Source organism: Aquarana catesbeiana, linkage group LG05, assembly GCF_042186555.1.
Source record: "Aquarana catesbeiana isolate 2022-GZ linkage group LG05, ASM4218655v1, whole genome shotgun sequence".
NCBI classification, from domain to species: domain Eukaryota; kingdom Metazoa; phylum Chordata; class Amphibia; order Anura; family Ranidae; genus Aquarana; species Aquarana catesbeiana.
In genome coordinates, this window is record NC_133328.1 from 115,219,859 (window position 1) to 115,244,666 (window position 24,808).

Here is a 24,808-nt window from a genome sequence, read left to right on the forward strand (position 1 = left end):
CTCCATCCATTTTCCCATCAACTCTGACCAGCTTCCCTGTGCCTGCTGAAGAAAAGCATCCCTACTACATGATGCCACCACCATGTTTCAGGGTGATGTGCAGTGTTAGTTTTCCGCCACACATAGCGTTTTGCTTTTAGGCCAAAAAAGTTCAATTTTGGTCTCATCTGACCAGAACACCTTCTTGCACATGTTTGCTGTGTCCCCCACATGGCTTCTCACAAACTGCAAACTGGACTTCTTATGGCTTTCTTTCAACAATGTCTTTCTTCTTGCCACTATTCCATAGAGTAAAGGGGGCTGAATACAAATGCACGCCAAACTTTTCACGTATTTATTTGTTAACAATTTTGAAAACCATTTATCATTTTCCTGCCACTTCACAACTATGTGCCACTTTGTGGTGTTCTATCCCAATAAAATACGTTTACGTTTTTGGTTGTAACTAAGGATGAGCTGAACACCCCCCCCCACCCCCCCCCCCCCCCCATATGTTGATGGGGACAAGGGCCTCATCCCCACAAGTCCTCCGCCCGCAGAGCCCCACAACCACCTGGCAAGGGTTATCGGAATCTGGAAGCCCCCTTTTAACAAGGGGACCCCCAGATCCCGACCCACCCCCCCCATCTATGTGAATTGGTAACAGGTACTTTGTACCCCTACCATTTCACAGAAAAAGGTGTCAAAAATAGTAAAAACGACAGACACTTTGGGACAGGTCCTTTATTAAAAAATAAAAATGTCCCACAATGTAAATCCATCTCGCGTCGCCCGACGAGCCGAGAAAGGGAAAAAAAGCCGCAACAGCTCCGCGTCCTTGGGAGGCTCCCGCCGAATGACTCTTCTTCTTGGTGACAGCTGTTATATAGCTGAGGGCGGGGCCACTCGGTGACATAAGCAACGACCCCTGCCTTCTTCTGATGTCACTTGGCGTCTGGGGATGGGGTACATCACCGGGTGGCCCCCGCCCTCAGATATATAACAGCTGTCACTGAGAAGAAGCGTCACTCAGGAGCCTCCCATGGAGGTGGAGCTGTTGCTGCTTTTTTTTTTTTTTTTGGCTCGTCTGGCGACGTGAGATGGATTTACATTGCGGGACATTTTTATTTTTTTATTTTTTAATAAACAAAGTGTCTCCTGCACAGTCTCTTTGCCTTAAGTAAATCAACACTACTTGCTCAGATGCTAAAATTTCAAGCTCATTATCAATGGCAATATCTGTAATGTTTACCTCCCTGCCTAATCACCTGGATTTTCATAAATTTGCTAAATGTTGCATTGAGAACGGTGGGTTTAGTTTGCTGTATTTCAGTAAATCTTGTTTAGAACAAGCCTTCAAAATCACTCATCCATTTGGCAGTGAGATCAGTAAGTGTATGGTCATCTTAATATACACAATATATTTTTCTCTGTGGGAGTCTTCACCTGTGTACTAACCTGAGGCCTTTCTTTTTGGTGGCCTTCAGTATTACACTCCATATTTTTATTCAATTGGACTTTACTTTGGATCGCTGATTCATGCTTGTTTTTCCGTGTTTACAGGAAACTCTGCCCTCTACTTATTTGAATGTTATGATACCAGAACAGAAAGCTGGCACACAAAGCCCAGTATGCTTACACAGCGCTGCAGTCATGGGATGGTGGAGGCCAATGGGCTTATCTATGTATGTGGAGGCAGTCTGGGAAACAACGTATCTGGACGAGTGCTGAATTGCTGTGAGGTGTACGATCCAACAACTGAAACGTATGTATGTTCAATGAAATGTTGTGTTGTGAAATGTGTTTCTATAGGGAGGAAACTGCTGAAGGGAGTGTTCACCTGACACCAAGAATTTCCTTCAGTAGGCAGAAACTTAACCCCTTCATCTAACCTCAAGATAATAAAGATCAGTCGACCATGGTACATTGGGCAATGTGTTTGAGAATTGGCACAAGTTGGCAGAATGTTCTGCAGATTATTCCCCCTGTAGGTAATTCAGATACAAGACATGTTTAGTTTGCTATGGCCAGCATAAGGCCATCGGTGCTGCCTTGTCCAATGCATTTCCTCACACCAGGATGTTTTGCTTATTTGTACAAATTCACGTGTGTCCAGTAAATGCAGCTGATCTTTATGATCTGACATCCAGTAGAGGGGTGAGTCTGAGCCCTCAGAAGCTTGATGGTGGTGTTTTTTTATTTTTATTTTTTTTTTATATAATTTTAATTTATAACAGTTATGGTATTAACCACTTCAGCCCCGGAAGATTTTACCCCCTTCCTGACCAGAGCACTTTTTACAACTTGGAACTGTGTCATATTTTTCCACAAATAGAGCTTTCTTTTGGTGGTATTTGATCCCCTCTGCGTTTTTTTGTTTTTTTTTTGCACTATAAACAAAAGACCGACAATTTTGAAAGAAAAACATTTTTTACTTTTTGCTATAATAAATATCCCCAAAATTAAAAAAAAAAAAAAAATCTTCATCTATTTAGGCAGATATATATATTCTTCTACATATTTTCGGTAAAAAAAATTGCAATAAGCGCATATTGATTGGTTTGTGCAAAAGTTTTATAGCGTCTACAAACTATGGAAAAGATTTATGGCTTTATTTTTTTTACTAGTAACGGCTGTGATCTGCGTTTTTTTTTTTTTTTTTTTTTTTTTTTTTTAGCAGTATTGCGGCGGACCAATTGGACACTTGACAGATTTTTGGGACCATTGACATTTTATAAAAATGCACTGATTACTGTGGAAATGACACTGGCAGGGAAGGGGTTAACACTAGGGGGCGATCAAGGGGTTAAATGTGTGTTCCCGCAGCGTGTTCTACCTGTATAGGGATGTGACTTACTAGGTGAGGAGATATATCACTGTTCCTACTTGGTAGGAACAAACGACATGTCTCCTCTGCCCTGACAGCACAGGAATTTGTGTGTTTACACACACAAATCCTTGTGCACGCGATCACGCGCCCTCTGCTGGCCACTAAGGGGAAGGACGTACCCATACGGGATTTCACCCAGGAGAGCCACTGTGCCGCAGTATATCTGCGTGAGCTGGTCGGGAACTGGGTAAAGCTTATCATTTTAAAATGCACTAACGTATTTAACCGTTAAAATGAGAAACTTGTGGTAGCGGAAATTACTTTTTGTTAAGTAAATTAACTGTCAGAGGAAACGCTAGTCATATGTAGGACTTTCAGGGAATACATCTGTACAAGGGATTAATGTGCCCTTTAGTCAGTTTAAACAATGTTAAAACTCATAGTACATGTCTGTTAGAAAATCAGGGACGCTGGAGAAGTTCCTGGACCCTGTGAGTATAGGGTGGAAGTGATGTCGTTTTTGGAGCGGACGGCCTCTACATCTTCTCTAGCCCTGTGAGCACCTTCAGCGGTTCTAATTTCCTACCAGATATGTACTGTGAGTTCTAAACTGCCCCACTAGATGGCACTTTAGTGTGTGTGTGTGTGTGTGTACACATATATAATATAATATTATATATATATATATATATATATATATATATATATATATATATATATATATATATATATATATATATATATATATATATATATATATATATTACACCCACACCCCAGCAGTGGAAGAAATCGCATGTGATTCGGACAAGAATCGTACTGCATTTTTGTTCAAATCACATGTGATTCTTTGCAGCAAGATTTGCACCCATTCATTTTGTATAGATGCAAAAAGCACTACAAAGTATCGGGAGCATTTGGGCGAGTATTAAAACTCGCTCAAATGTCTGGTATTGGTGCATCCCTACTATATACACTTATGCTGTGTGCTGGCATACACCTGCGTATTATACAGGATTTATATAGCGCCAACAGTTTGCACAGAGCTTTACAACATGAGGGCAGACAGTACAGTTACAATTCAATACAGGAGGAATCAGATCCCTGCTCATTAGAGCTTGCAATCTAGAAAATATGTAACGTTGTAATAGGGATGTTACAGCAACTGTAAGTTTTTTTTTTTTTTTTTTTTTTTTTTTTTTTTTTTTTTAACCGATCATAGAGATAATTAAAGTGTGTGTGTGTATGTATATATATAATATTTTAGCGTCACTCAGACAGCACCTGTTATGCTTTGTGTTTTTTCTTTCTTTAGAAAAATTAACCAATTTATTCATCTAGGTGGACTGAATTGTGCCCAATGATTGAAGCACGGAAAAACCATGGACTAGTCTTTGTGAAAGACAAAATATTTGCCATTGGGGGACAGAATGGTTTAGGTATGTGCTCTCCTCAAACAGCATATTTGATATTTTTTTTTTTTTTTGTCTGGTAAAGCCCAGTTCTGCATCTAGCATCCTACCCTCACAGTGCCAGCGTGTCTCCCCAGTGTGCCACTGGAAGTCCAAATATGATTATAATACTAATCTTCTGGAAGTTTGGTATTTGCACAGGGTTGGGACATCCTGTCTGTTAGTGCTGAGGCCTCTTTGTAAATAATGCATTTTTGATAGACGCTGCAGAAATAACAAAAAAAAAATCCCAGCATTGTTCAGCGATTAGGTTGTGGATATGTGTTCTCTATTGCCCTAGTGCCTTTGATTGCATCACACTTATCAGCAGTATGGTTGTCTGGTAGCACTGTCACATGCTGTGCAGTTATCCATGCTGACAGTGATTTGTGGTATATTTTCAGGTGGCCTGGACAGTGTTGAATATTACGATATCAAACTTAACGAATGGAAGATGGTGTCTCCAATGCCTTGGAAAGGGGTGACAGTGAAATGTGCAGCAGTCGGCTCAGTTATTTATGTACTGGCTGGTTTCCAGGGAGTGGGCCGTTTAGGACATATATTAGAGTACAACACAGAGACGGACAAGTGGCTTGCTAACTCCAAAGTGCGAGCCTTTCCTGTGACCAGCTGTCTAATATGTGTTGTGGACACTTGCGGGGCAAATGAAGAGACACTGGAAACATGAAGATTTTTGTAATGTGGAAAATAAATCTTCCCAGTAACCAACTATCTGTAACCTGTCTGTCCTTTTCTATTTATGGGCATCACATTTCATCATGTACCATATTACAGAGGATGGGCAAAAGATAAGGTGATTGTAACACTATGGACTGCAAGCTCTCTACAATCTCCCGAATGGATGTCTTGCCCTTAATCTGCTCCTGTACTCCCAGGAGTTTAAAACGTTGGAGCAGTTTGCTAGTTTAAAAAGCTAATTTTTTTACTGTGTATTAATGTGGACTTCAACGTTTTAATATAGTGCACTTGCTGAATAGTTTGGGCTCATAACTATATGCACACATAAGCAGATCAAAGGAAATGCATATTTCTTCTGTATATTATGTTCTAGAATGCACTGGGATGGGCAGGATGCCACTTAATCATCCTAATGTTGAAAGGGGTTTTTATACACATGCTGCAAAAGTCTGTGCTGCAAAGTGTTTTGGTAGACGAATATTGCAAAAAGGTGTGTCTGTGTACCTTGACTTGTAGAAATGGCCTGTGCTTATACTATAGCAAAATAGGGTTTGCCTTGCAGGGCTGGAGTCTCATGCTCATTTCCTCATGGAAACCACATCTATGTTCCCCATGTTTGCATGGAATTCTTGACGGTTGTCCTATTTTCTTATGATCACCTTTCCCTAAGCAAAAAGAATAATGCACAGGGCATCAAACTGCCTTAAAGGATGTACTTGTATACACTGAGTGTGGGCCCCTAATAGAATTAGTAACATCTGATAGACTTTTGAAGTATTTAGGAACCTCCTCCCAATATTGCAGCTTAATTGTGTGTTATATTGAACAATGTTTGTTTTAAGTTTGTATGTTTTGCGAATTTTTTTGTTTGTTTTTTTGTTTTTTTGTTTTTTTGTTTTTTTGTTTTTTTGTTTTTTTGTTTTTTTGTTTTTTTGTTTTTTTGTTTTTTTGTTTTTTTGTTTTTTTGTTTTTTTGTTTTTTTGTTTTTTTGTTTTTTTGTTTTTTTGTTTTTTTGTTTTTTTGTTTTTTTGTTTTTTTGTTTTTTTGTTTTTTTGTTTTTTTGTTTTTTTGTTTTTTTGTTTTTTTGTTTTTTTGTTTTTTTTAAATAAAAAGGTAAACCCAATTTTGACTAGTCCATATTTTTTTTTTTTTTTTTTTTTATACATTGCCTACTTTCAGAACACCAGTGATGTATTTTATACATATATTGATACTTTAGGGCAGGGGTCTCTAAACTTTCCAAACAAAGGGCCAGCAAACGGTGCCCCATCTTTCTAGGAGGCGGAATAGTGCCCCATCGTTGGTGTCGGTGGGAGGCATAGTGCCCCATCGTTGGTGTCGGTGGGAGGAATAGAGTGGCAGGAACTATGCTCCCCTGTTGCTCACAGTGGGGGGAGTAATATCCCAAGGGCTGAATAAAAGCAAGCAAAGAGCTGCAGTTTGGAGACCACTGCTCTAAGGGATTTTTACTGTTGACTGCTAACATTATTTACAGCCTGTCAGCCAGTTTTCTCCACACTCACCAAATCTGCAACGAATTGTTTTCTTCTGATGGTAAATTCACAACACTAAAGAGAACATTAGAGTGGAGTTATATTCCTATGTTCTACGGGTGACACACTTCTCTGTCACACCCACCCTGATCGCTGTGGGAAGTCTCATCTTCAATTGCAGGACATCCTGCCAATTGAACACCAATGAAATGACCTTTGGCTACAATGTAGTGAGTGTACAGCTTGTATAACGGTGTAAATTTGCTGTCCCCTCAAAATAACTCAACACACAGCCATTAATGTCTTAACCGCTGGCAACAAAAGTGAGTACACCCCTAAGTGAAAATTGTCCAAACTGGGCCAAAAGTGACAATATTTTATGTGGCCACCATTATTTTCCAGCATTTCCTTAACTCTCTTGGGCATGGAGTTCACCAGAGCTTCACAGGTTGCCACTAGAGTCCTCTTCCACTCCTCCATGACAACATTACGGAGCTGGTGGATGTTGGAGACCTTGGGCACCTCCACCTTCAGTTTGAGGATGCCCTACAGATGCTTAATAGGATTTCGGTCTGAGGTCATGCTTGGCCAGTCCATCACCTTTACCCTCAGCATCTTTAGCAAGGCAGTGGTCGTCTTGGACGTGTGTTGGGGGTTGTTATGTTGGAATACTGCCCTGCGGCCCAGTCTCCGAAGGAAGGGGGTCATGCTCTGCTTCAGTATGTCACAATACATCTTGGCATTGGTGGTTCCCTTAAACTGTAGCTCCCCAGTGTCGACAGCACTCATGCAGCCCCAGACCATGACACTCCCACCACCATGCTTGACTGTAGGGAAGACACACTTGTCTTTGTACTCCTCACCTGGTTGCCGCCACACGCTTGACACCCTCTGAACCAAATATGTTTATCTTGGTCTCATCAGACTACAAGACATGGTTCCAGTAATCCATGTCCTTAGTCTTCAGCAAACTGTTTGCGGGCTTTCTTGTGCATAATCTTTAGAAGAGGCTTCCTTCTGGGACAACAGCCATGCAGACCAATTTGATGTAGTGTGCAGCGTATGGTCTGAGCGCTGCCAGGCTGCCCCCCCCCTTCAAACTCTGCATCAATGCTGGCAGCCCTCATACATCTATTTCCAAAGGACAACCTCTCGATATGACGCTGAGCATGTGCACTCAACTTCTTTGGTCGACTATGGCAAGGCCTGTTCTGAGTGGAACCTGTCCTGTTAAACCGCTGTATGGTCTTGGCCACCATGCTCCAGTTCAGTTTCGGGGTCTTGGCAATCTTCCTATAATGCTAGGCCATCTTTATGTAGAGCAACAATTCTCTTTTTCAGATCCTCAAAGAGTTCTTTGCCATGAGGTGCCATGTTGAACTTCCAGTCACCAGTATGAGAGAGTGATAATGCCAAATTTAACACACCTGCTCCCCATTCACACCTGAGACCTTGTAACACTAACGGGTCATATGACACCAGGGAGGGAAAATGGCTAATTGGGCCCAATTTGGACGTTTTCACTTAGGGGTGTACTCACTTTTGTTGCCAGTGGTTTGGAGATCAATGGCTGTGTGTTGAGTTATTTTGAGGGGACAGCAAATTTACACTGTTATACAAGCTGTACACTCACCACTTTACATTGTAGCAAAGTGACATTTCTTCAGTGTTGTCACATGAAAAGATATAATAAAATATTTACAAAAACTTGAGGGGTGTAATCGAGAAAGATGGTAAAATTTAAAATTGATACAAATTTTAGGTCACATGCCACTGTTCTAGAACATGACATTATTATATCTTTTTATTTTATCCAATATTAAAACTAGCTTGCACATAAAGTGGTTTTCAAGGTCAATGAAAACGGAAACCAAGCATGCCATACAGTGCATCCGGAAAGTATTCACAGCACTTCACTTTTTCCACATTTTGTTATGTTACAGCCTTATTCCAAAATGGATTAAATTAATTGTTTTCCTCAAACTTCTACAAACAATACCCCATAATGACAACGTGAAAGAAGTTTGTTTGAAATCTTTGCAAATTTATTAAAAATAAACAAAAAAAATCACATGTACATAGTATTGAGCAAAGGCTGAGAATACTTTTGTTAATGTGCCTTTGGCACCAATTACAGCCTCAAGTCTTTGAGTATGATGCTACAAGCTTGGCGCTCCTATTTTTGGGCAGTTTCTCACATTCTTCTTTGCGGGACCTCTCAAGTTCCATCAGGATGGATAGGGAGCATCGGTGCCCAGCCATTTTCAGATCACTCCAGAGACGTTCAAGCCTGGGCTCTGGCTGTGCTACTCAGTGACATTCACAGAGTTCTCCAGTAGTCACTCCTTCATTATCTTGGCTGTGTGCTTAGGGTCCTTGTCTTGTTGGAAGATGAACCTTCGCCCAATCTGAGGTCCAGAGTGCTCTGGGGCAGGTTTTCATCAAGGATATCTCTGTACATTACTGCATTCATCGTTCCCTCAATCCTGACTACTCTCCCAGTTCCTGTAGTTGAAAAACATCCCCACAGCATGATGCTGCCATCACCATGCTTCACTGTAGGGATGGTATTGGCCAGGTGATGAGGGGTGCCTGGTTTCATCCAGACATGACTCTTGCCATTCAAGCCAAAGAATTCAATCTTTGTTTCATCAGACCAGAGAATTTTGTTTCTCATGGTCAGAGATTCAAGTGCCTTTTGGCAAACTTCAGACGGGCTGTCATGCGCCTATTGAGGCCTGGCTTCCTCAACTGCCTCCATTCACTTCTACTGAAACGCACCACAACCGCACTGTAAACGTGCCTATGGAATTTACAGTGCATTTTGGGCTGTTGCAAAGCGTCAAAAGTGAGTATTTTCCATTTCAGCCTTGTTTTAAACAAAAAAAAAAAACACACACGAGAAGTGTTGCCTGATGCAACATGAACGCCTGTACAACACATCCTAAATGCTCATTAAGCACTTGCGATCGCCCTATAGCAGTTTTACTGCTACAGGGTAGCCACGCTACACAGGAATACGTGTGTGTGTATGTATATATGTATGTGTATATATACGCACACATGATTCTGCACTTCGGGGTAGAGGGTGTGAGTGCACGCCGCCAGCGGCTCGCTTCCGCTGTGATTCTGCACAACGGGAGTCGATCAGTGGGTCCTGTGGACTCCTTGTCCGAGGACACCCGCTGATCGTTGGGTACACAGGCAGAACAGCAGTCTGCCTATGTAAACAAGGCAGATTGTCATTCTGTCAATAATGAAGGCATGGATCTGATTTTCCTGCAAAGCAGGGACATGAATCCATGCTTTCCCCAAGTAAAAGCACCTCCCCACTACACTAAAATACAGGCTAGGCACACAGTTAACACTTTGATCTCCCCTGATGTTAACTTCTTCCCAGCCATTGTCATTAGTACAGTGACAGTGCATAATTTTTAGCACTGATCATTGTATTGGTGTCACTGGTTCCCAAAAAAAGTGTCCGATTTGTATGCCGCAATATCACAGTTCCGCTATTAGTCGTTCATCGCTGCCTTTACTAGTAAAAATAAAAATTCCATAAATATATCCCATTGTTTGTAGACACTAACTTTTGTGCAAACCAATCAATATACGCTTATTGTGATATTTATTTATTTTACCAAAAACATGTAGCAGAATACATATTGGCCTAAATTGATTCAATTAAAAAAAAAATTAATTGTAATATGTTTTATAGCAAAAAGTAGAAAATATTTGTTTTTTTTTTTTTTTAAATTGTCGGATTTTTTTTTTTTTGTTTTTTTTTTTTGTTTATAGTGCAAAAAATAAAAACGCAGAGTTGACCAAATACCACCAAAAGAAAGTACTATTTGTTGGGAAAAAAAAGGACAAAAATGTTATTTGGGCACAGTGTCGCATGACTGCGCAATTGTCAGTTGAAGTAACGCAGTGCTGTATCACAAAACATGGCCTGGTTATGCAGGGGGATAAATCTTCTGTAGCTGAAGTGGTTAACACTATAGCTGCATTAATGCTCTTTTAGGCTGCTCTAAAATTGTGAAAGAGCCCTAAATCACTAAACATTTAACACAACCTAAAATGCTGATAGAATAAAAAAAACATCATCACTTTTAGAAGGATAATACTGTGGTAAGTACCTTTCCATCAGATGTGAACATGAAGCCCTAAAAAGCTTACTAGACATAGCGTCTACCTGCCTAGGACTTGTTTTCTATCTTGCTTTTTATGTGCCAGGCTACTTGACAAAAAAAGGACATAGTGGACGGTAATTTGTTGTGAGAACACAACCTTCATTGAATCGAAGTCATTTCCAGATCCTGCTCACTCCACCATTACTGAAAGGTATGAAGATGTGTGGTCACTGTTGGTGTAATTTCTTGACCACCCATCATCCTATCCATTTGATTAGTCACCGAATCTGCTCCATAAACCTCCCTAAGCTGTCCCAACCCACTCTCCTTTTCAGTAGCAGTGAAGATAAAGCTGCAATACAGTCATAACGCTGTTGTGTTTAACCTGTTCCCAACCAGCTCACGCAGATATACTGTGGCACAATGGCCCTCCTGGGCGAAATCCCGTATGGGTATGTCCTTCTCCTTAGTGGCCGCCCGAGAGCACGCGCCGCTGCATTGTGGGGGACCCGATGAGCGTAGCCAGCCGTGCACGAGTGCCAGCACGGGGATCTGTGTGTAAACACACAAATACCTGTGCTGTCAGGGCAGAGGAGATAAGTCATTTGTTCCTACTAAGTAGGAACAACGATGTGTCTCCTTCCCTAGTAAGTCACATCCCCATACAGTTAGAACGCACTGCGGGAGCACAAATGTAACCCCTTGATCGCCCCCCTAGTGTTAACCCCTTCCCTGCCAGTGACATTTAGTGACAGTAATCAGTGCATTTTTATAGCACTGATTGCTGTATAAATGTCAATGGTCCCAAAAATGTGTCAAAAGTGTCCCATCTGTCCGTCGCAATGCTGCTAAAAATCGCAGATCAACGCCATTGCCAGTAAGAAAAGAAAAACATAAAAATGCCATAAATCTTTCTCATAGTTTGTAGACGCTATAACTTTTGCGCAAGCCAATCAATATACGCTTATTGCAATTTTTTTTTTTTACAAAAAATATGTAGAAGAATATATATCAGCCTAAACTGCTGAAGAATTTTTTTTTTTTTTTTTTTTTTTTTTTTTTTTTAATTTGGGGGATATTTATTATAGCAAAAAGTAAAAAATTTTGTTTTTTTTTTTTATTTTCAAAATTGTCGCTCTTTTTTTGTTTATAGCACAAAAAATTCAAAACGCAGAGGTGATCAAATACCACTGAAAGAAAGCTCTATTTGTGGGAAAAAAAGGACGCAAATTTTGTTTGGGCACAGCATTGCACGACGTCGCGAGTGTCAGTTAAAGTGACGCAGTGCCAAATTGTAAAAAGTGCTCTGGTCAGGAAGGGGGTAAAGTCTTCTGGGGCTGAAGTGGTTAAATGAAAGTGGAACTAAAGTCCGCTGCGTGGGGAGGTGGGGCAGGCTCCTGGCATACTTGCCTCACACAGTGCCCTCCTCCAGGCCTGCCAATTCTGACCTCCTGAAAATGCTAGTGTATTTCTTAAGTCAATAACCAGGAGCATGTAGGTAGAAAGTCAGATACCATATCTATACTTGTTCCTGATCAGTGACCAAGGATTGAAGCAAGAGCATTGGCACTACCGTCAGGCAACTAGCATTTGCAGTAGGACTGGTCAGCAGTAACTCTTTCATGGCAGGTTTCCTTATAGTAGAACTAAAGGCAAAAATGTTTTTATTTTTATTTCGGCTAGAGTAAGGCCCCTTTCACACGGGGGCGGCGGCGGTGGTAAAGCGCCACTATTGTTAGCGGCGCTTTACCGTCGGTATTCGGCCGCTAGCGGGGTGGTTTCAGCCCCCACTAGCGGCCGAGAAAGGGTTAAAAACCACCGCAAAGCGCCTCTGCAGAGGCGCTTTGCAGGTGGTATAGCCACGCTGTCCCATTGATTTCAATGGGCAGGAGTGGTGAAGGAGCTATACACCGCTCCGAAGATGCTGCTAGCAGGACTTTTTTTCCCGTCCTGCTAGCGCACCGCTCCAGTGTGAAAGCCTTTGGGCTTTCACACTGGAGACACAGCGGCTGTTTCAGGTCGGTTTGCAGGCGCTATTTTTAGCGCAATAGCGCCTGCAAACTGCCCCAGTGTGAAAGGGGCCTAAGAAAGGGTTATAACCCCTATCAGTTCATGTTTCGCCATCTGTGTCCCATTGGGGAGATTTTCCCTCACTTCCTGTCCCATAGCCAAAACAGGAAGTGAGAGGAATTAGTGACCCCATTGGTAAATTTCCCCTCTATTACTTTTCCAGAGACAACTCAAAATGTGGGTTTTTCCTTACTTTCATTTTCAATGATTAACAGGACAAATTAGGAGGGTGAATCTTCCTAACGGTGGCAAAGACCACAATAAAAACCCAACTGGTATACTAATCCATGTCTACTCTCTCCAAAACTAAAAAAAAAAAAGTTTTGCCTTTAGTTACTTTAACCACTTCAGCCCCAGAAGGATTTACCCCCTTAACCACTTCTGGACCGCCCACCGCACATATACTGCGGCAGGGCTGCCCAGCTGCACGAAATGACGTACCTGCACATTGTTTTGTACATGAGCTACTGTGGGCGCGCACAGGTCCGGCGGACTCGATATCTGCTGGCCACCCACGATCGCGCCACAAAGAGGCAGATTGAGAATGTTCTGACAGGGGACAACACTAAGATCAGCTGTTCCTAGTGATCAGAAACAGCAATCTCTGTGTTGTTGCAGTGAGCCCATCCCCCACACAGTTAGAACGCACACTGAGGGAACACAGTTAACCCTTTGATCACTCCTAGTGTTAACAACCCCTTCCCTGCCAGTGTCATTTATACATTGATCAGTGCATTTTTTTAGCATGGATCACTGTATTGGTGTCACTGGTCCCCAAAAAGTGTCACTTAGGGTCAGATTTGTCCGCCGCAATATCGCAGTCCTGCTAAAAATTGCAAATCACCACCATTACCAGTAAAAACAATAAAAAAATTAAAAGTCCCTTTCCCTTTCCATGACAGCGCAATTGTTAAAGTGTCGCTGTGCCGTATTGCAAGAAATGGTCTGGTCATTAAGGGGTAAATCCTTCTGGGATTGAAGCGGTTAATGACCAGGCCATTTTTTTTGCGATACAGCACTGCATTACTTTAACTGACAATTGCGCGGTCGTGTTAGGCTGTACCCAAACAATTGATGTCCTTTTTTTCCCAGAAATAGAGCTTTCTTTTGGTGGTATTTGATCACTTCTGCGGTTTTTACTTTTTGCGCTATAAACAAAAAAAGACCGACAATTTTGAAAAAACAAAACAAAACAGTATTTTCTACTTTCTGCTATAATACATATCCAAAAAAAAAGTAAAACAAATGTCTTCATCAGTTTAGGCCAATACGTATTCTGCTACATGTTTTTGGTAAAACAAAAATCCCAATAAGCGTATATTGTTTGGTTTGCGCAAAAGTTATAGCATCTACAAAATAGGGGATAGATTTAGGGACTTTTGTTTTTACTGGTAATGGTTCCGATATGCGATATTTAGCATGACTGCGACATTGCGGCAGACAGATCTGACCCTAAGTAACACTTTTTGAGGACCAGTGCTAAAAAAAAAAAAAATGCACTGATCACTGTATAAATAACACTGGCAGGAAAGGGGTTAACAGGGGGCAATCAAATGGTTAACTGTGTTCCCTGTGAGTGTTCTGTGTGGGGGATGGGCTAACTGGGACAACACAGAGATCGCTGTTCCTGATTAAAAAGAACAGACAATCTCAGTGTTGTCCCCTGTCAGAACAGGGATCTGTCTTGTTTACATAGGCAGATCCCCGTTCTGCCTCTCTGTGGAGTGATCGCGGGTGGCCGGTGGACATTGAGTCCGCAGGACCCGCGCGCCAGCTCCCCCAGTATCTCGTGCACAAAGGAACGTGGTTTAATATGCATTTGGATCAGTGTTTAGCTAGCCTAAAGCGGAACTTCACCCAATGGAAAAGTTCTGCTCTTCCTCATCTTTCCCCCTCCTATATTTGGAATGTTTTTTTTTTGGGGGGTGGGGGGTAGCAGGTATGTAGTTATGACAGGTACCCACTCCCACTTCCATTGGATCGCCTAAAGCAGTGGCTGGATGCAGCTCTTTCCCACTGATGGAAGAAAAATGTTCACTCCCTCTGGCCATAGTCCGGCCCCCTAAATTATGAAGGACAATAAACTAGCTTTGTTTAGAAAGTTGGGAGACCTCTGGCCTAGGAGTTAAAATGGGTGGCAAAGAGATGTTGAATCCCTTACTCACTGCCTGTCAGTAGGCTCTGAATCGGGCTTCAGAGTAAAGGGGGATTTAGATGCACATCCCAATCTACCCTAAGGCTAGGTTCACACTTCTGTGTGTGTGTGGCTGTTGGAATCGCAATTTCCGCATGTGCAACCACCTGCAGTGAAAACGCACTGCTCTGCAAAAATGTGCGGGGCTGCCTTTTATTCCGAATGGCACCCACATGCATGTAAAATTGTAGTGCATGTGTGGCAACCGCAGGGAAATCTCATGGCCAAAAAAACCACGTGATTTCCTTGTAGCTGTGTTTTTGAAAAGGTGCATGCAACCTATTTTTGTGGAAACGCAGGCACGGCACGCACAAAACGCATAAGTGTGAAAATAGCGTAATTTAAAACTTTCCATAGGGTTACGCTAGTTTCACAATTATGCATTCACACCATGCAGACAATTACACAGAACAAACAATGCAATTCTATTTATTTTGATTGTTTTAAAACATACATACAAAATGTTATGATCAAACTTAGGTAAAAAGTAAACAGTTTTCTTATGAATTTATACACCAAAAAAATCTACATGTTTCTTTGATGGTGTGTTTTCTTTCCATTCAGTGACCACAATGGTTGGAGACATGTAACAAAACAGTAAAAATTAAACACTCATACAGGGGACACGGGACAGAATGCAGTGGGTGGGCGTCAGAGTCGTTTAGTGTCTCCATCGCTGTACTAAAACTGCTAGAGATCCAGTATATGACCAAGAGTAGCATTTCATGGCTTCCTGTGATGTAAGGTACATGGATCTGCTACTCACTGGAGCTCTGTGAGATCTCATGTCAATAATTGCTAGTTGTGTAGCTCACACCATAGTTAGTTAGCTAGTTGTGTAGCTCACACCATAGTTAGTTAGCTAGTTGTGTAGCTCACTCGTTCCATTCATTGGTGTACGAATCATCACTAATGATTTACCCAAAATCACCTGTGTGCTCCTTTCCTGTGTGTTGGTCCAGCAAGATGTAGATGTATGACCAATATTGTTTGGGGGATAGAAGAGAGCAATGTGGAAAGGCGTTCGTGGAGGGCGGGTCCATTACTTGTGTAAGCTGCAGCACATACATGTAGAAAGTCTGCCGTTGTTTTATGGGGTAATGGAAAGAGATAATGATGTGCCTATGGGGTATCTGGTAATGGTGTGCACAACTGGGGATGCTAGGGGTACTAGAGGACTGAGCCAGGTAAAGGTGAACCACACTGTCCTGCACTCCACCCCAAGACCCCACCATACACACTGCACTCAACACTACCCAGCGGGCACAGATTGAGTTCCCCTCACTCTGCACCCTACCTCACCCAGCACCCCTCACTCTGCACCCTACTTCACCCAACGTCCCTCACTCTGCACCCTACTTCACCCAACACCCCTCACTCTGCACCCTACTTCACCCAGCGCCCCTCACTCTGCACCCTACTTCACCCAACGCCCCTCACTCTGCACCCTACTTCACCCAACGCCCCTCACTCTGCACCCTACCTCACCCAGCACCCCTCACTCTGCACCCTACTTCACCCAGCGCCCCTCACTCTGCACCCTACTTCACCAAGCGCCCCTCACTCTGCACCCTACTTCATCCAGCGCCCCTCACTCTGCACCCTACTTCACCCAACGCCCCTCACTCTGCACCCTACTTCACCCAACGCCCCTCACTCTGCACCCTACTTCACCCAGCGCCCCTCGCTCTGCACCCTACTTCACAGAGCGCCCCTCACTCTGCACCCTACTTCACCCAGCGCCCCTCACTCTGCACCCTACTTCACCCAGCGCCCCTCACTCTGCACCCTACTTCACCCAGCGCCCCTCACTCTGCACCCTACTTCACAGAGCGCCCCTCACTCTGCACCCTACTTCACAGAGCGCCCCTCACTCTGCACCCTACTTCACAGAGCGCCCCTCACTCTGCACCCTACTTCACCCAGCGCCCCTCACTCTGCACCCTACTTCACCCAGCGCCCCTCACTCTGCACCCTACTTCACAGAGCGCCCCTCACTCTGCACCCTACTTCACAGAGCGCCCCTCACTCTGCACCCTACTTCACAGAGCGCCCCTCACTCTGCACCCTACTTCACCCAGCGCCCCTCACTCTGCACCCTACTTCACCCAGCGCCCCTCACTCTGCACCCTACTTCACCCAGCGCCCCTCACTCTGCACCCTACTTCACAGAGCGCCCCTCACTCTGCACCCTACTTCACCCAGCGCCCCTCACTCTGCACCCTACTTCACCCAGCGCCCCTCACTCTGCACCCTACTTCACAGAGCGCCCCTCACTCTGCACCCTACTTCACAGAGCGCCCCTCACTCTGCACCCTACCTCACCCAGCGCCCCTCACTCTGCACCCTACTTCACCCAGCGCCCCTCACTCTGCACCCTACCTCACCCAGCGCCCCTCACTCTGCACCCTACTTCACCCAGCGCCCCTCACTCTGCACCCTACCTCACCCAGCGCCCCTCACTCTGCACCCTACTTCACAGAGCGCCCCTCACTCTGCACCCTACCTCACTCAGCGCCCCTCACTCTGCACCCTACTTCACCCAGCGCCCCTCACTCTGCACCCTACCTCACCCAGCGCCCCTCACTCTGCACCCTACCTCACCCAGCGCCCCTCACTCTGCACCCTACTTCACCCAGCGCCCCTCACTCTGCACCCTACTTCACCCAGCGCCCCTCACTCTGCACCCTACTTCACCCAGCGCCCCTCACTCTGCACCCTACCTCACCCAGCGCCCCTCACTCTGCACCCTACTTCACCCAGCGCCCCTCACTCTGCACCCTACTTCACCCAGCGCCCCTCACTCTGCACCCTACTTCACAGAGCGCCCCTCACTCTGCACCCTACTTCACCCAGCGCCCCTCACTCTGCACCCTACTTCACTCAGCGCCCCTCATGCTGCACCCTACTTCACAGAGCGCCCCTCACTCTGCACCCTACCTCACCCAGCGCCCCTCACTCTGCACCCTACTTCACTCTGCACCCTACTTCACTCAGCGCCCCTCACTCTGCACCCTACTTCACTCAGCGCCCCTCACGCTGCACCCTACTTCACAGAGCGCCCCTCACTCTGCACCCTACTTCACAGAGCGCCCCTCACTCTGCACCCTACTTCACAGAGCGCCCCTCACTCTGCACCCTACTTCACCCCGCGCCCCTCACTCTGTACCCTACTTTACAGAGCGCCCCTCACTCTGCACCCTACCTCACCCAGCGCCCCTCACTCTGCACCCTACTTCACCCAGCGCCCCTCACTCTGCACCCTACTTCACCCAGCGCCCCTCACTCTGCACCCTACTTCACAGAGCGCCCCTCACTCTGCACCCTACTTCACAGAGCGCCCCTCACTCTGCACCCTACTTCACAGAGCGCCCCTCACTCTGCACCCTACTTCACCCCGCGCCCCTCACTCTGCACCCTACTTCACAGAGCGCCCCTCACTCTGCACCCTACTTCACAGAGCGCCCCTCACTCTGCACCCTACTTCACAGAGCGCCCCTCACTCTGCACCCTACTTCACAGAGCGCCCCTCACTCTGCACCCTACTTCACAGAGCGCCCCTCACTCTGCACCCTACTTCACCCCGCGCCCCTCACTCTGCACCCTACTTCACAGAGCGCTCCTCACTCTGCACCCTACCTCACCCAGCGCCCCTCACTCTGCACCCTACCTCACCCCGCGCCCCTCACTCTGCACCCTACCTCACCCCGCACCCCTCACTCTGCACCCTACTTCACCCAGCGCCCCTCACTCTGCACCCTACTTCACCCCGCGCCCCTCACTCTGCACCCTACTTCACAGAGCGCTCCTCACTCTGCACCCTACCTCACCCAGCGCCCCTCACTCTGCACCCTACTTCACAGAGCGCCCCTCACTCTGCACCCTACTTCACAGAGCGCCCCTCACTCTGCACCCTACTTCACCCCGCGCCCCTCACTCTGCACCCTACCTCACCCAGCGCCCCTCACTCTGCACCCTACCTCACCCAGCGCCCCTCACTCTGCACCCTACTTCACAGAGCGCCCCTCACTCTACACCCTACTTCACAGAGCGCCCCTCACTCTACACCCTACTTCACAGAGCGCCCCTCAGTCTGCACCCTACTTCACAGAGCGCCCCTCAGTCTGCACCCTACTTCACAGAGCGCCCCTCAGTCTGCACCCTACTTCACAGAGCGCCCCTCACTCTGCACCCTACTTCACAGAGCGCCCCTCACTCTGCACTCTACTTTGCCGTAGCGCCCCTCGCTCTGCACCCTACTTCACCGAGCGCCCCTCACTCTGCACCCTACATCGCCACGCACCCCTCACCTTACTCCGCTCTGCACCCTACACCCCTAAATTTACTCCACCTGGTACTCCTTACTGCACTCTGCAACCTACTTCTCTGAGCACCCCCTAACTTTACTCTCTCTCAGCACCCTAATCCACCTTCCACCCTTCCCCTTACTTCCTCGAGCACCCCTCACTCTGCACCCTACTCCACCCAGCACCTCTCAGCTATTCCAGCACCCTATTCCAGACTAGCCCAGTGCACCTTTCTGTAGCTGCCCCTTCCCTCAACACACACATACAGGGGCGGATCCAGGGGGAAGGGCAATTGCCCCCCCCCCCCCAAAATACCACACTGACATGTCACTTGCCTCTGCCCGGGTCTCTCTCACATCAGCCAATCAGCGGAGAGAGACTTGTCTAATGTTATTAAGCTGCTGCGCCGCACTGGCCAGGAGCCGGAGGAGGTGGGTGGAGCCTCTTCCCTGCACTCGTTGCTAGCGCCTGGGCCGCCTGGCGTCTAGCAACGAGTAAAGTCAGCGATTCACGTCGGACTCGAGTCTCAGAGCCGATGTGACAGGAGCCTCAAATAGGGGAACAGTTAATGCTGCAGTTTAGACAGACTATTTAAAATGTCCAACGTCCACTGTCAGTGGCAGAGCGCCAGCATTCTTCCTTCTCTGAGTGAGTGTTGGCTCCACCTCCTCCCTCCATCTTTTCCCACCCTGCAGTCTGCAGAGTGACGTGGTAAGTGCACAATCCACAACCTGTGGCAGGTGATGTGGCAAATGGACAATCCACAACGTGATGCAGGTGACGTGGCAAGTGACAATCCACAAAGTGATGCAGGTGATGTGGCAAGTGACAATCCACAACTTGTGGCAGGTGACGTAGCAAGTGCACAATCCACGTGTGGCAGGTGACATGGCAAGTGACACACTCAGGGCTCCCACTGATTCTGCATTATGGTGAGTTGAACTATTTCATTTTATATAACAATGTAATAATAGAAATAATGCAATACAATCATCCTGACACCACAACAACCATGGTGCCGTGGTGATTGAAGCGCCAACACCAGCCATTTCCCCGATAAATAGCAAATATATATATGTGTAGGGGCAGATTGAGACTCTAGTCTCCGGAGGGGCACTGCCAGAAAATATGATTTTTTGCAGGCTATTTATCGGGGAAATGGCTGGTGTATATATATATATATATATATATATATATAAATACACATACATACATCAGCTATTTCCCCGATAAACTCAGGAAGGAGAACTGATGTCTGAGATAGATAGGATAGATAGATTAGATAGATAGATCAGACATCAATTCTCCTTCCTGAGTTGGCTCTCACTGACACCACACACAGTACAGCACGGTTGGCCCCGCCCTCCACTAACGTCACTTCCTCCGCGCACATGTCATGTAAACAGTCCGGTAGTAACGTTTCTCTCGGGGTGATCGGTGGCTGATAGCGGCACGATGGTGATCTGTAACTACTTTCTGCAGGGCCGGTGCCGGTATGGAGATCGGTGCTGGAACGAACATCCGAGAGGAGGAGGCGGCGGCGGCCGGCAGGAGCAGCAGAGCCGCTACCACTACCAGCAGCCCCCGGGTGAGAGGAGGGGGAGGGGTCCGTGTATTCCGGTGTGTCCTCCACTCCTCCTATAATAGAGGCTTTGTTACGTGTCATCAGCAGTGTGACAACTCTTCTTTCTGCAGTGATATGAGAGCGGCGTTGTCACCCTGTCACAGCTTTAGTCTGAGCAGAGAGTGAAAGGCTTCATGTATTGTTATGGGGCTCCATTCCTGAGATTTCCTCTGACAACCCATTACCAGACAGGAGGTGAGGGGGGGGGGACCCCCATGACAGAGATTAGGGGACCAGACTGGCCGATCTTTATATCTGTTCCTGGTGCAGATTTCCCATCACTTCCTGTATAGTGACATTGTTTTCACCAGCACAGGAAGTGAGGGGAAATCTCTGTAATGCAGGAGAGACATTCCATAAAATACTCTCACCTGCCGGTTCACAATTCTCCACAGAATGGACACCGAGCTGCGCATGCACAGCACCATTTACATTCCCAGCACAGTGCCTGTGTACCGGGATGAATGAGTGACATCATCCCGCACTGTCCAATCAAGACAGCCGGAGACCGGTGCCCAGCATAAGCCGGGGACAAGATGCCAACATCGGATCATTGGAGAATAGCTGAGTATTCTTGACTTTAGTTCTGATTTATGTTTAGTTTTTTTTTAAATCCGCACAAGGGACTTTCCTTACATTGAGACGTGTCCCATGTGCTGGTGACTGCTCTCTTCAGAGAAACTGCATTGTGACTCCATTCAAGTGAATGGGTTGTGTTCGGCAGGCGGTACTACCTGCTGGGTAAATATCGGGCATAATTCTTGCTAGAAAGCAAATCGTTGTGGCCGTGGTATGTGTACTTCTCTGTCCACTGCCTTTGCAGCTCCAGTTTATACATGTGTGATTGTATTTCCATTTTAAAACACATAGATTCGCATCTCAATTGATGTGGTTTACACAGATGCAATACTCATGGATTGCGTCTTGAATGCGATTGCAAAAAGAGGCCTGTGCGAGTTTGGATCGGTACGTGCCATTCCAAGATAAGTGTTCACATACCTTTGCAGTGCACATCCATTTTTGGGTGCCAGCGGGAGCGATCTGCATGCAGCAGCCAGCGGGAGCGATTTACTCAGTGCAGAAGGACAGATTGAAAATCACATCAGTGGTAAATTCGCATTAAGCCCGGGTTCACACTGACTGCGGGAATGTAATTGTGGGAGTTCAGCTGACTTTGGGGGTGATTTTAGAGACATCTGTGCGGGTTTCTGCACAGACGTCTATGGAAATCACACCCCGAAATCGTCAAAAGTAGTACAGAAACTGCTTTTGGGAATCGGTCTGGTGTCGCACCCTTTCGGATGCTGCAATTGCCACCAATTTGGCATGCATCAATGTGAAGCAGGGCTCAGGCTCAGTTCACACTAGCTGACTCCATAGTTGCGCGATTTTCAGTGTAACTTTGGAGTCTGACTTGTATAGGGCTTTGAAGTGACGTTGATGAGACTTTTACACTCTCTGGCACTGAAACCGTCTCAAAGTCGAATCAAAGTAGTGCAGGTGTTCAGCATCAAAACACTGTCAGGGATTTCTAAATACAGTAATACCTCGGATTGCGGTTAACGAGCGTTTCACGATACAAGCTATTGTTTTTTTCAAAATCCTGACTCGGTTTGCGAGCGTTATCTTGCAAAACCAGCAGGATTCGAACCTCTGCGGTGTGCAGTACTACATTTGGCCAGAGGTGTGGGGGCGCCGTGACACTCGGAGCTGCTTGGATGCACTAGGAGCCACTCGGAAACACTCCATTCCTGAGTGTTTCCAAGCCTCTCCAAGTGTTTCCGAGAGGCTCAGCGGTTTCCCATCGTCTACACCTACACCTCTGGCCACATGCGGTACTGCATACAAGAGAAGTCACTGTGGAACGAATTATCTGAGTTTCTATTATTTCCTATGGGGAAACTCACTTTGATATACGAGTGCTTTGGATTACAAGCATTCTTCTGGAGCGAATTATGCTCATAATCCAAGGTACCACTGTAATGTATTTCACTATATAAGCTCAGTTTACTGGTAAAAATAAGTGTGAAATGCAAGACTTCAGTGGGTGTAAAAAGATGTCCACTTGGTGACTTCTGACTGTAGGCTTACTGTGGACGAGTGCGGGTGTGCCAAGATGGCTGCGACGGAATGTCATTTCCGTTGCCAAATCTGATGGGTCGCCGATTCTGACGGAACACAGGGACCTTTTCTGAATTTGCAGTGACTTCAGTAGTGTCGATGGGAACGGCTCTCATAGAGATGCATGACATTTCACGTGTCCTGCGACTTTGGGTCTCAAAGTCAGATCCTAAGTCTCAGGAGTGTGAACTGAGCCTAAAACCACAAAGGTATTCACACACAATCTCATCACTGAATCGCAGTGTGATTTCTACATGCATATTTATGAACCCAGGCTTAAATGGAACTAAGCCTAACAGTTACATTCCCAACACGTGGCAGGATTGCTAACTGTCACATTTGCTTGTGCTTTTTAACCAAACCATCAAATTGCTGGCATCATAACGGATCACATGCAGCACCATGGCAGTTTCAGATCAAACAGAGGCTAAGATGGCAGCTTCCTTGGCTAAAAAAAGATAGGGGGGGTTTAGTTCCACTTTAGGGGGGAGCAGAATGTAGCTCGACCGCATGCTTTTATCCCCAGGCAAGCGTACTACAGTTCACAACCATGTGAGGGCGATGTTTGCCTGCAGTGGAATACACAGGTGTTTCATGCATCCCTATGCAGGCAGTCCCATTTATGTCACTTGGGATACAGCAGCTGCATAGACACAACCCCTCTGCTCCCAGTTTGACAGCTGTGAGGGTGCAAGGCTCTGAATGCAGATAGTTATGTCAGTTTGGGTGGTTGTGTCCATGCAGCCGCTGCATCTCAATTGACAGTAATGAGACGACCTGCACAGGGATGTGTGGAACACCTATACAGGCAAACACAGCCCTTGCATGGATGTACACTGTATAAGGTCCTTTTCACACTTGTGCAACCTGAAAGTCACACAATTTTTGACACAATTTTTTTTTTTTTTATGCGACTTGAAGCAATGCCTGTGTAATCTTGAGGTCTATGGACCTCAAGTCACATCAAATTCGGACCAAAGCAGTGCAGGGACTACTTTGAAGTCGCACAGATATGAATGGGAAATCATGGGGTATGACTTGTCATGCGATCTTTGCAGTCCCAAGTCACACAAGTGTGAAAGTGGCCTTACATCCAGGCATTAAAGTAAAAAAAAAAAAACTTCAGTGTTTATAACCGCTTGCCAACCAGCCGCCGCAGTTGTACTGCGGCAACATGGCTCGGCTGTGCGAATCGCCGTCATGTTATGTTCTTTTTCGCCCCCGGAGCCGATGCGGGTGCCCGGGCTCCCGTGATGACTGCCGGGCTCCCTCGATCACTCGTGACACGGCGAGAACCGGGATCTCTGTGTGTAAACACAGAGATCCCGGTTCTCTGAGGGGAGAAGAGACTGATCGTCTGTTCTTACAAAGTATGAACACCGATCTATCTCTTCCCCCTAGCAAGTCCCCTCCCCCTACAGTTAGAACACACAGTCAGGGAACACAGTTAACCCCTTGATCGCCCCCTAGTGTTAACCCCTTCACTGCCAGTGACATTTTTACAGTAATAAATGCATTTTTATAGCACTGATCGCTGTATAAATGCCAGTGGTCCCAAAAATGTGTCAGAATTGTCCGATGTGTCTGCCATAATGTCACAGTCAAGATAAAAATCGCAGATCGCCGCCATTACTAGTAAAAAAATAAATAATAAAAATGCCAAAAATCTATCCCCTATTTTGTAGACGCTATAACTTTTGCGCAAACCAATCAGTATACTCTTATTGCGATTTTTATTACCAAAAATATGTAGAAGAATACATATCGGCCTAAACTGAGAAAAATTAGCTTTTTTAAAAAAAAAAATGGATATTAATTATAGCAAAAAGTACAAAATATTGTGTTTTTCAAAATTGTCGCTCTTTTTTTTGTTTATAGCACAAAAAATAAAAACCGCAGAGATGATC

General features: G+C 45.7%; 2 protein-coding genes across 2 annotated transcripts in view; both read left to right on the forward strand.

Annotated features, from left to right (window-relative positions):
* KLHL7 (kelch like family member 7) overlaps nucleotides 1–5,900 on the forward strand; it is a 45,630-nt gene extending 39,730 nt beyond the window's left edge. Inside the window, exons 9-11 of the mRNA XM_073630091.1 lie at nucleotides 1,543–1,744; nucleotides 4,151–4,248; nucleotides 4,665–5,900. Of these exons, the coding sequence (XP_073486192.1) occupies nucleotides 1,543–1,744; nucleotides 4,151–4,248; nucleotides 4,665–4,948 (584 nt within the window). The 3' untranslated portion in view covers nucleotides 4,949–5,900. The remainder of the gene's footprint in view (nucleotides 1–1,542; nucleotides 1,745–4,150; nucleotides 4,249–4,664) is intronic.
* A 14,619-nt stretch (nucleotides 5,901–20,519) lies between these two features.
* The window catches only part of NUP42 (nucleoporin 42), a 34,343-nt gene continuing 30,054 nt past the window's right edge, over nucleotides 20,520–24,808 (forward strand). Inside the window, exon 1 of the mRNA XM_073630092.1 lies at nucleotides 20,520–20,744. Coding sequence (XP_073486193.1) covers nucleotides 20,612–20,744 — 133 coding nt within the window. The 5' untranslated portion in view covers nucleotides 20,520–20,611. The remainder of the gene's footprint in view (nucleotides 20,745–24,808) is intronic.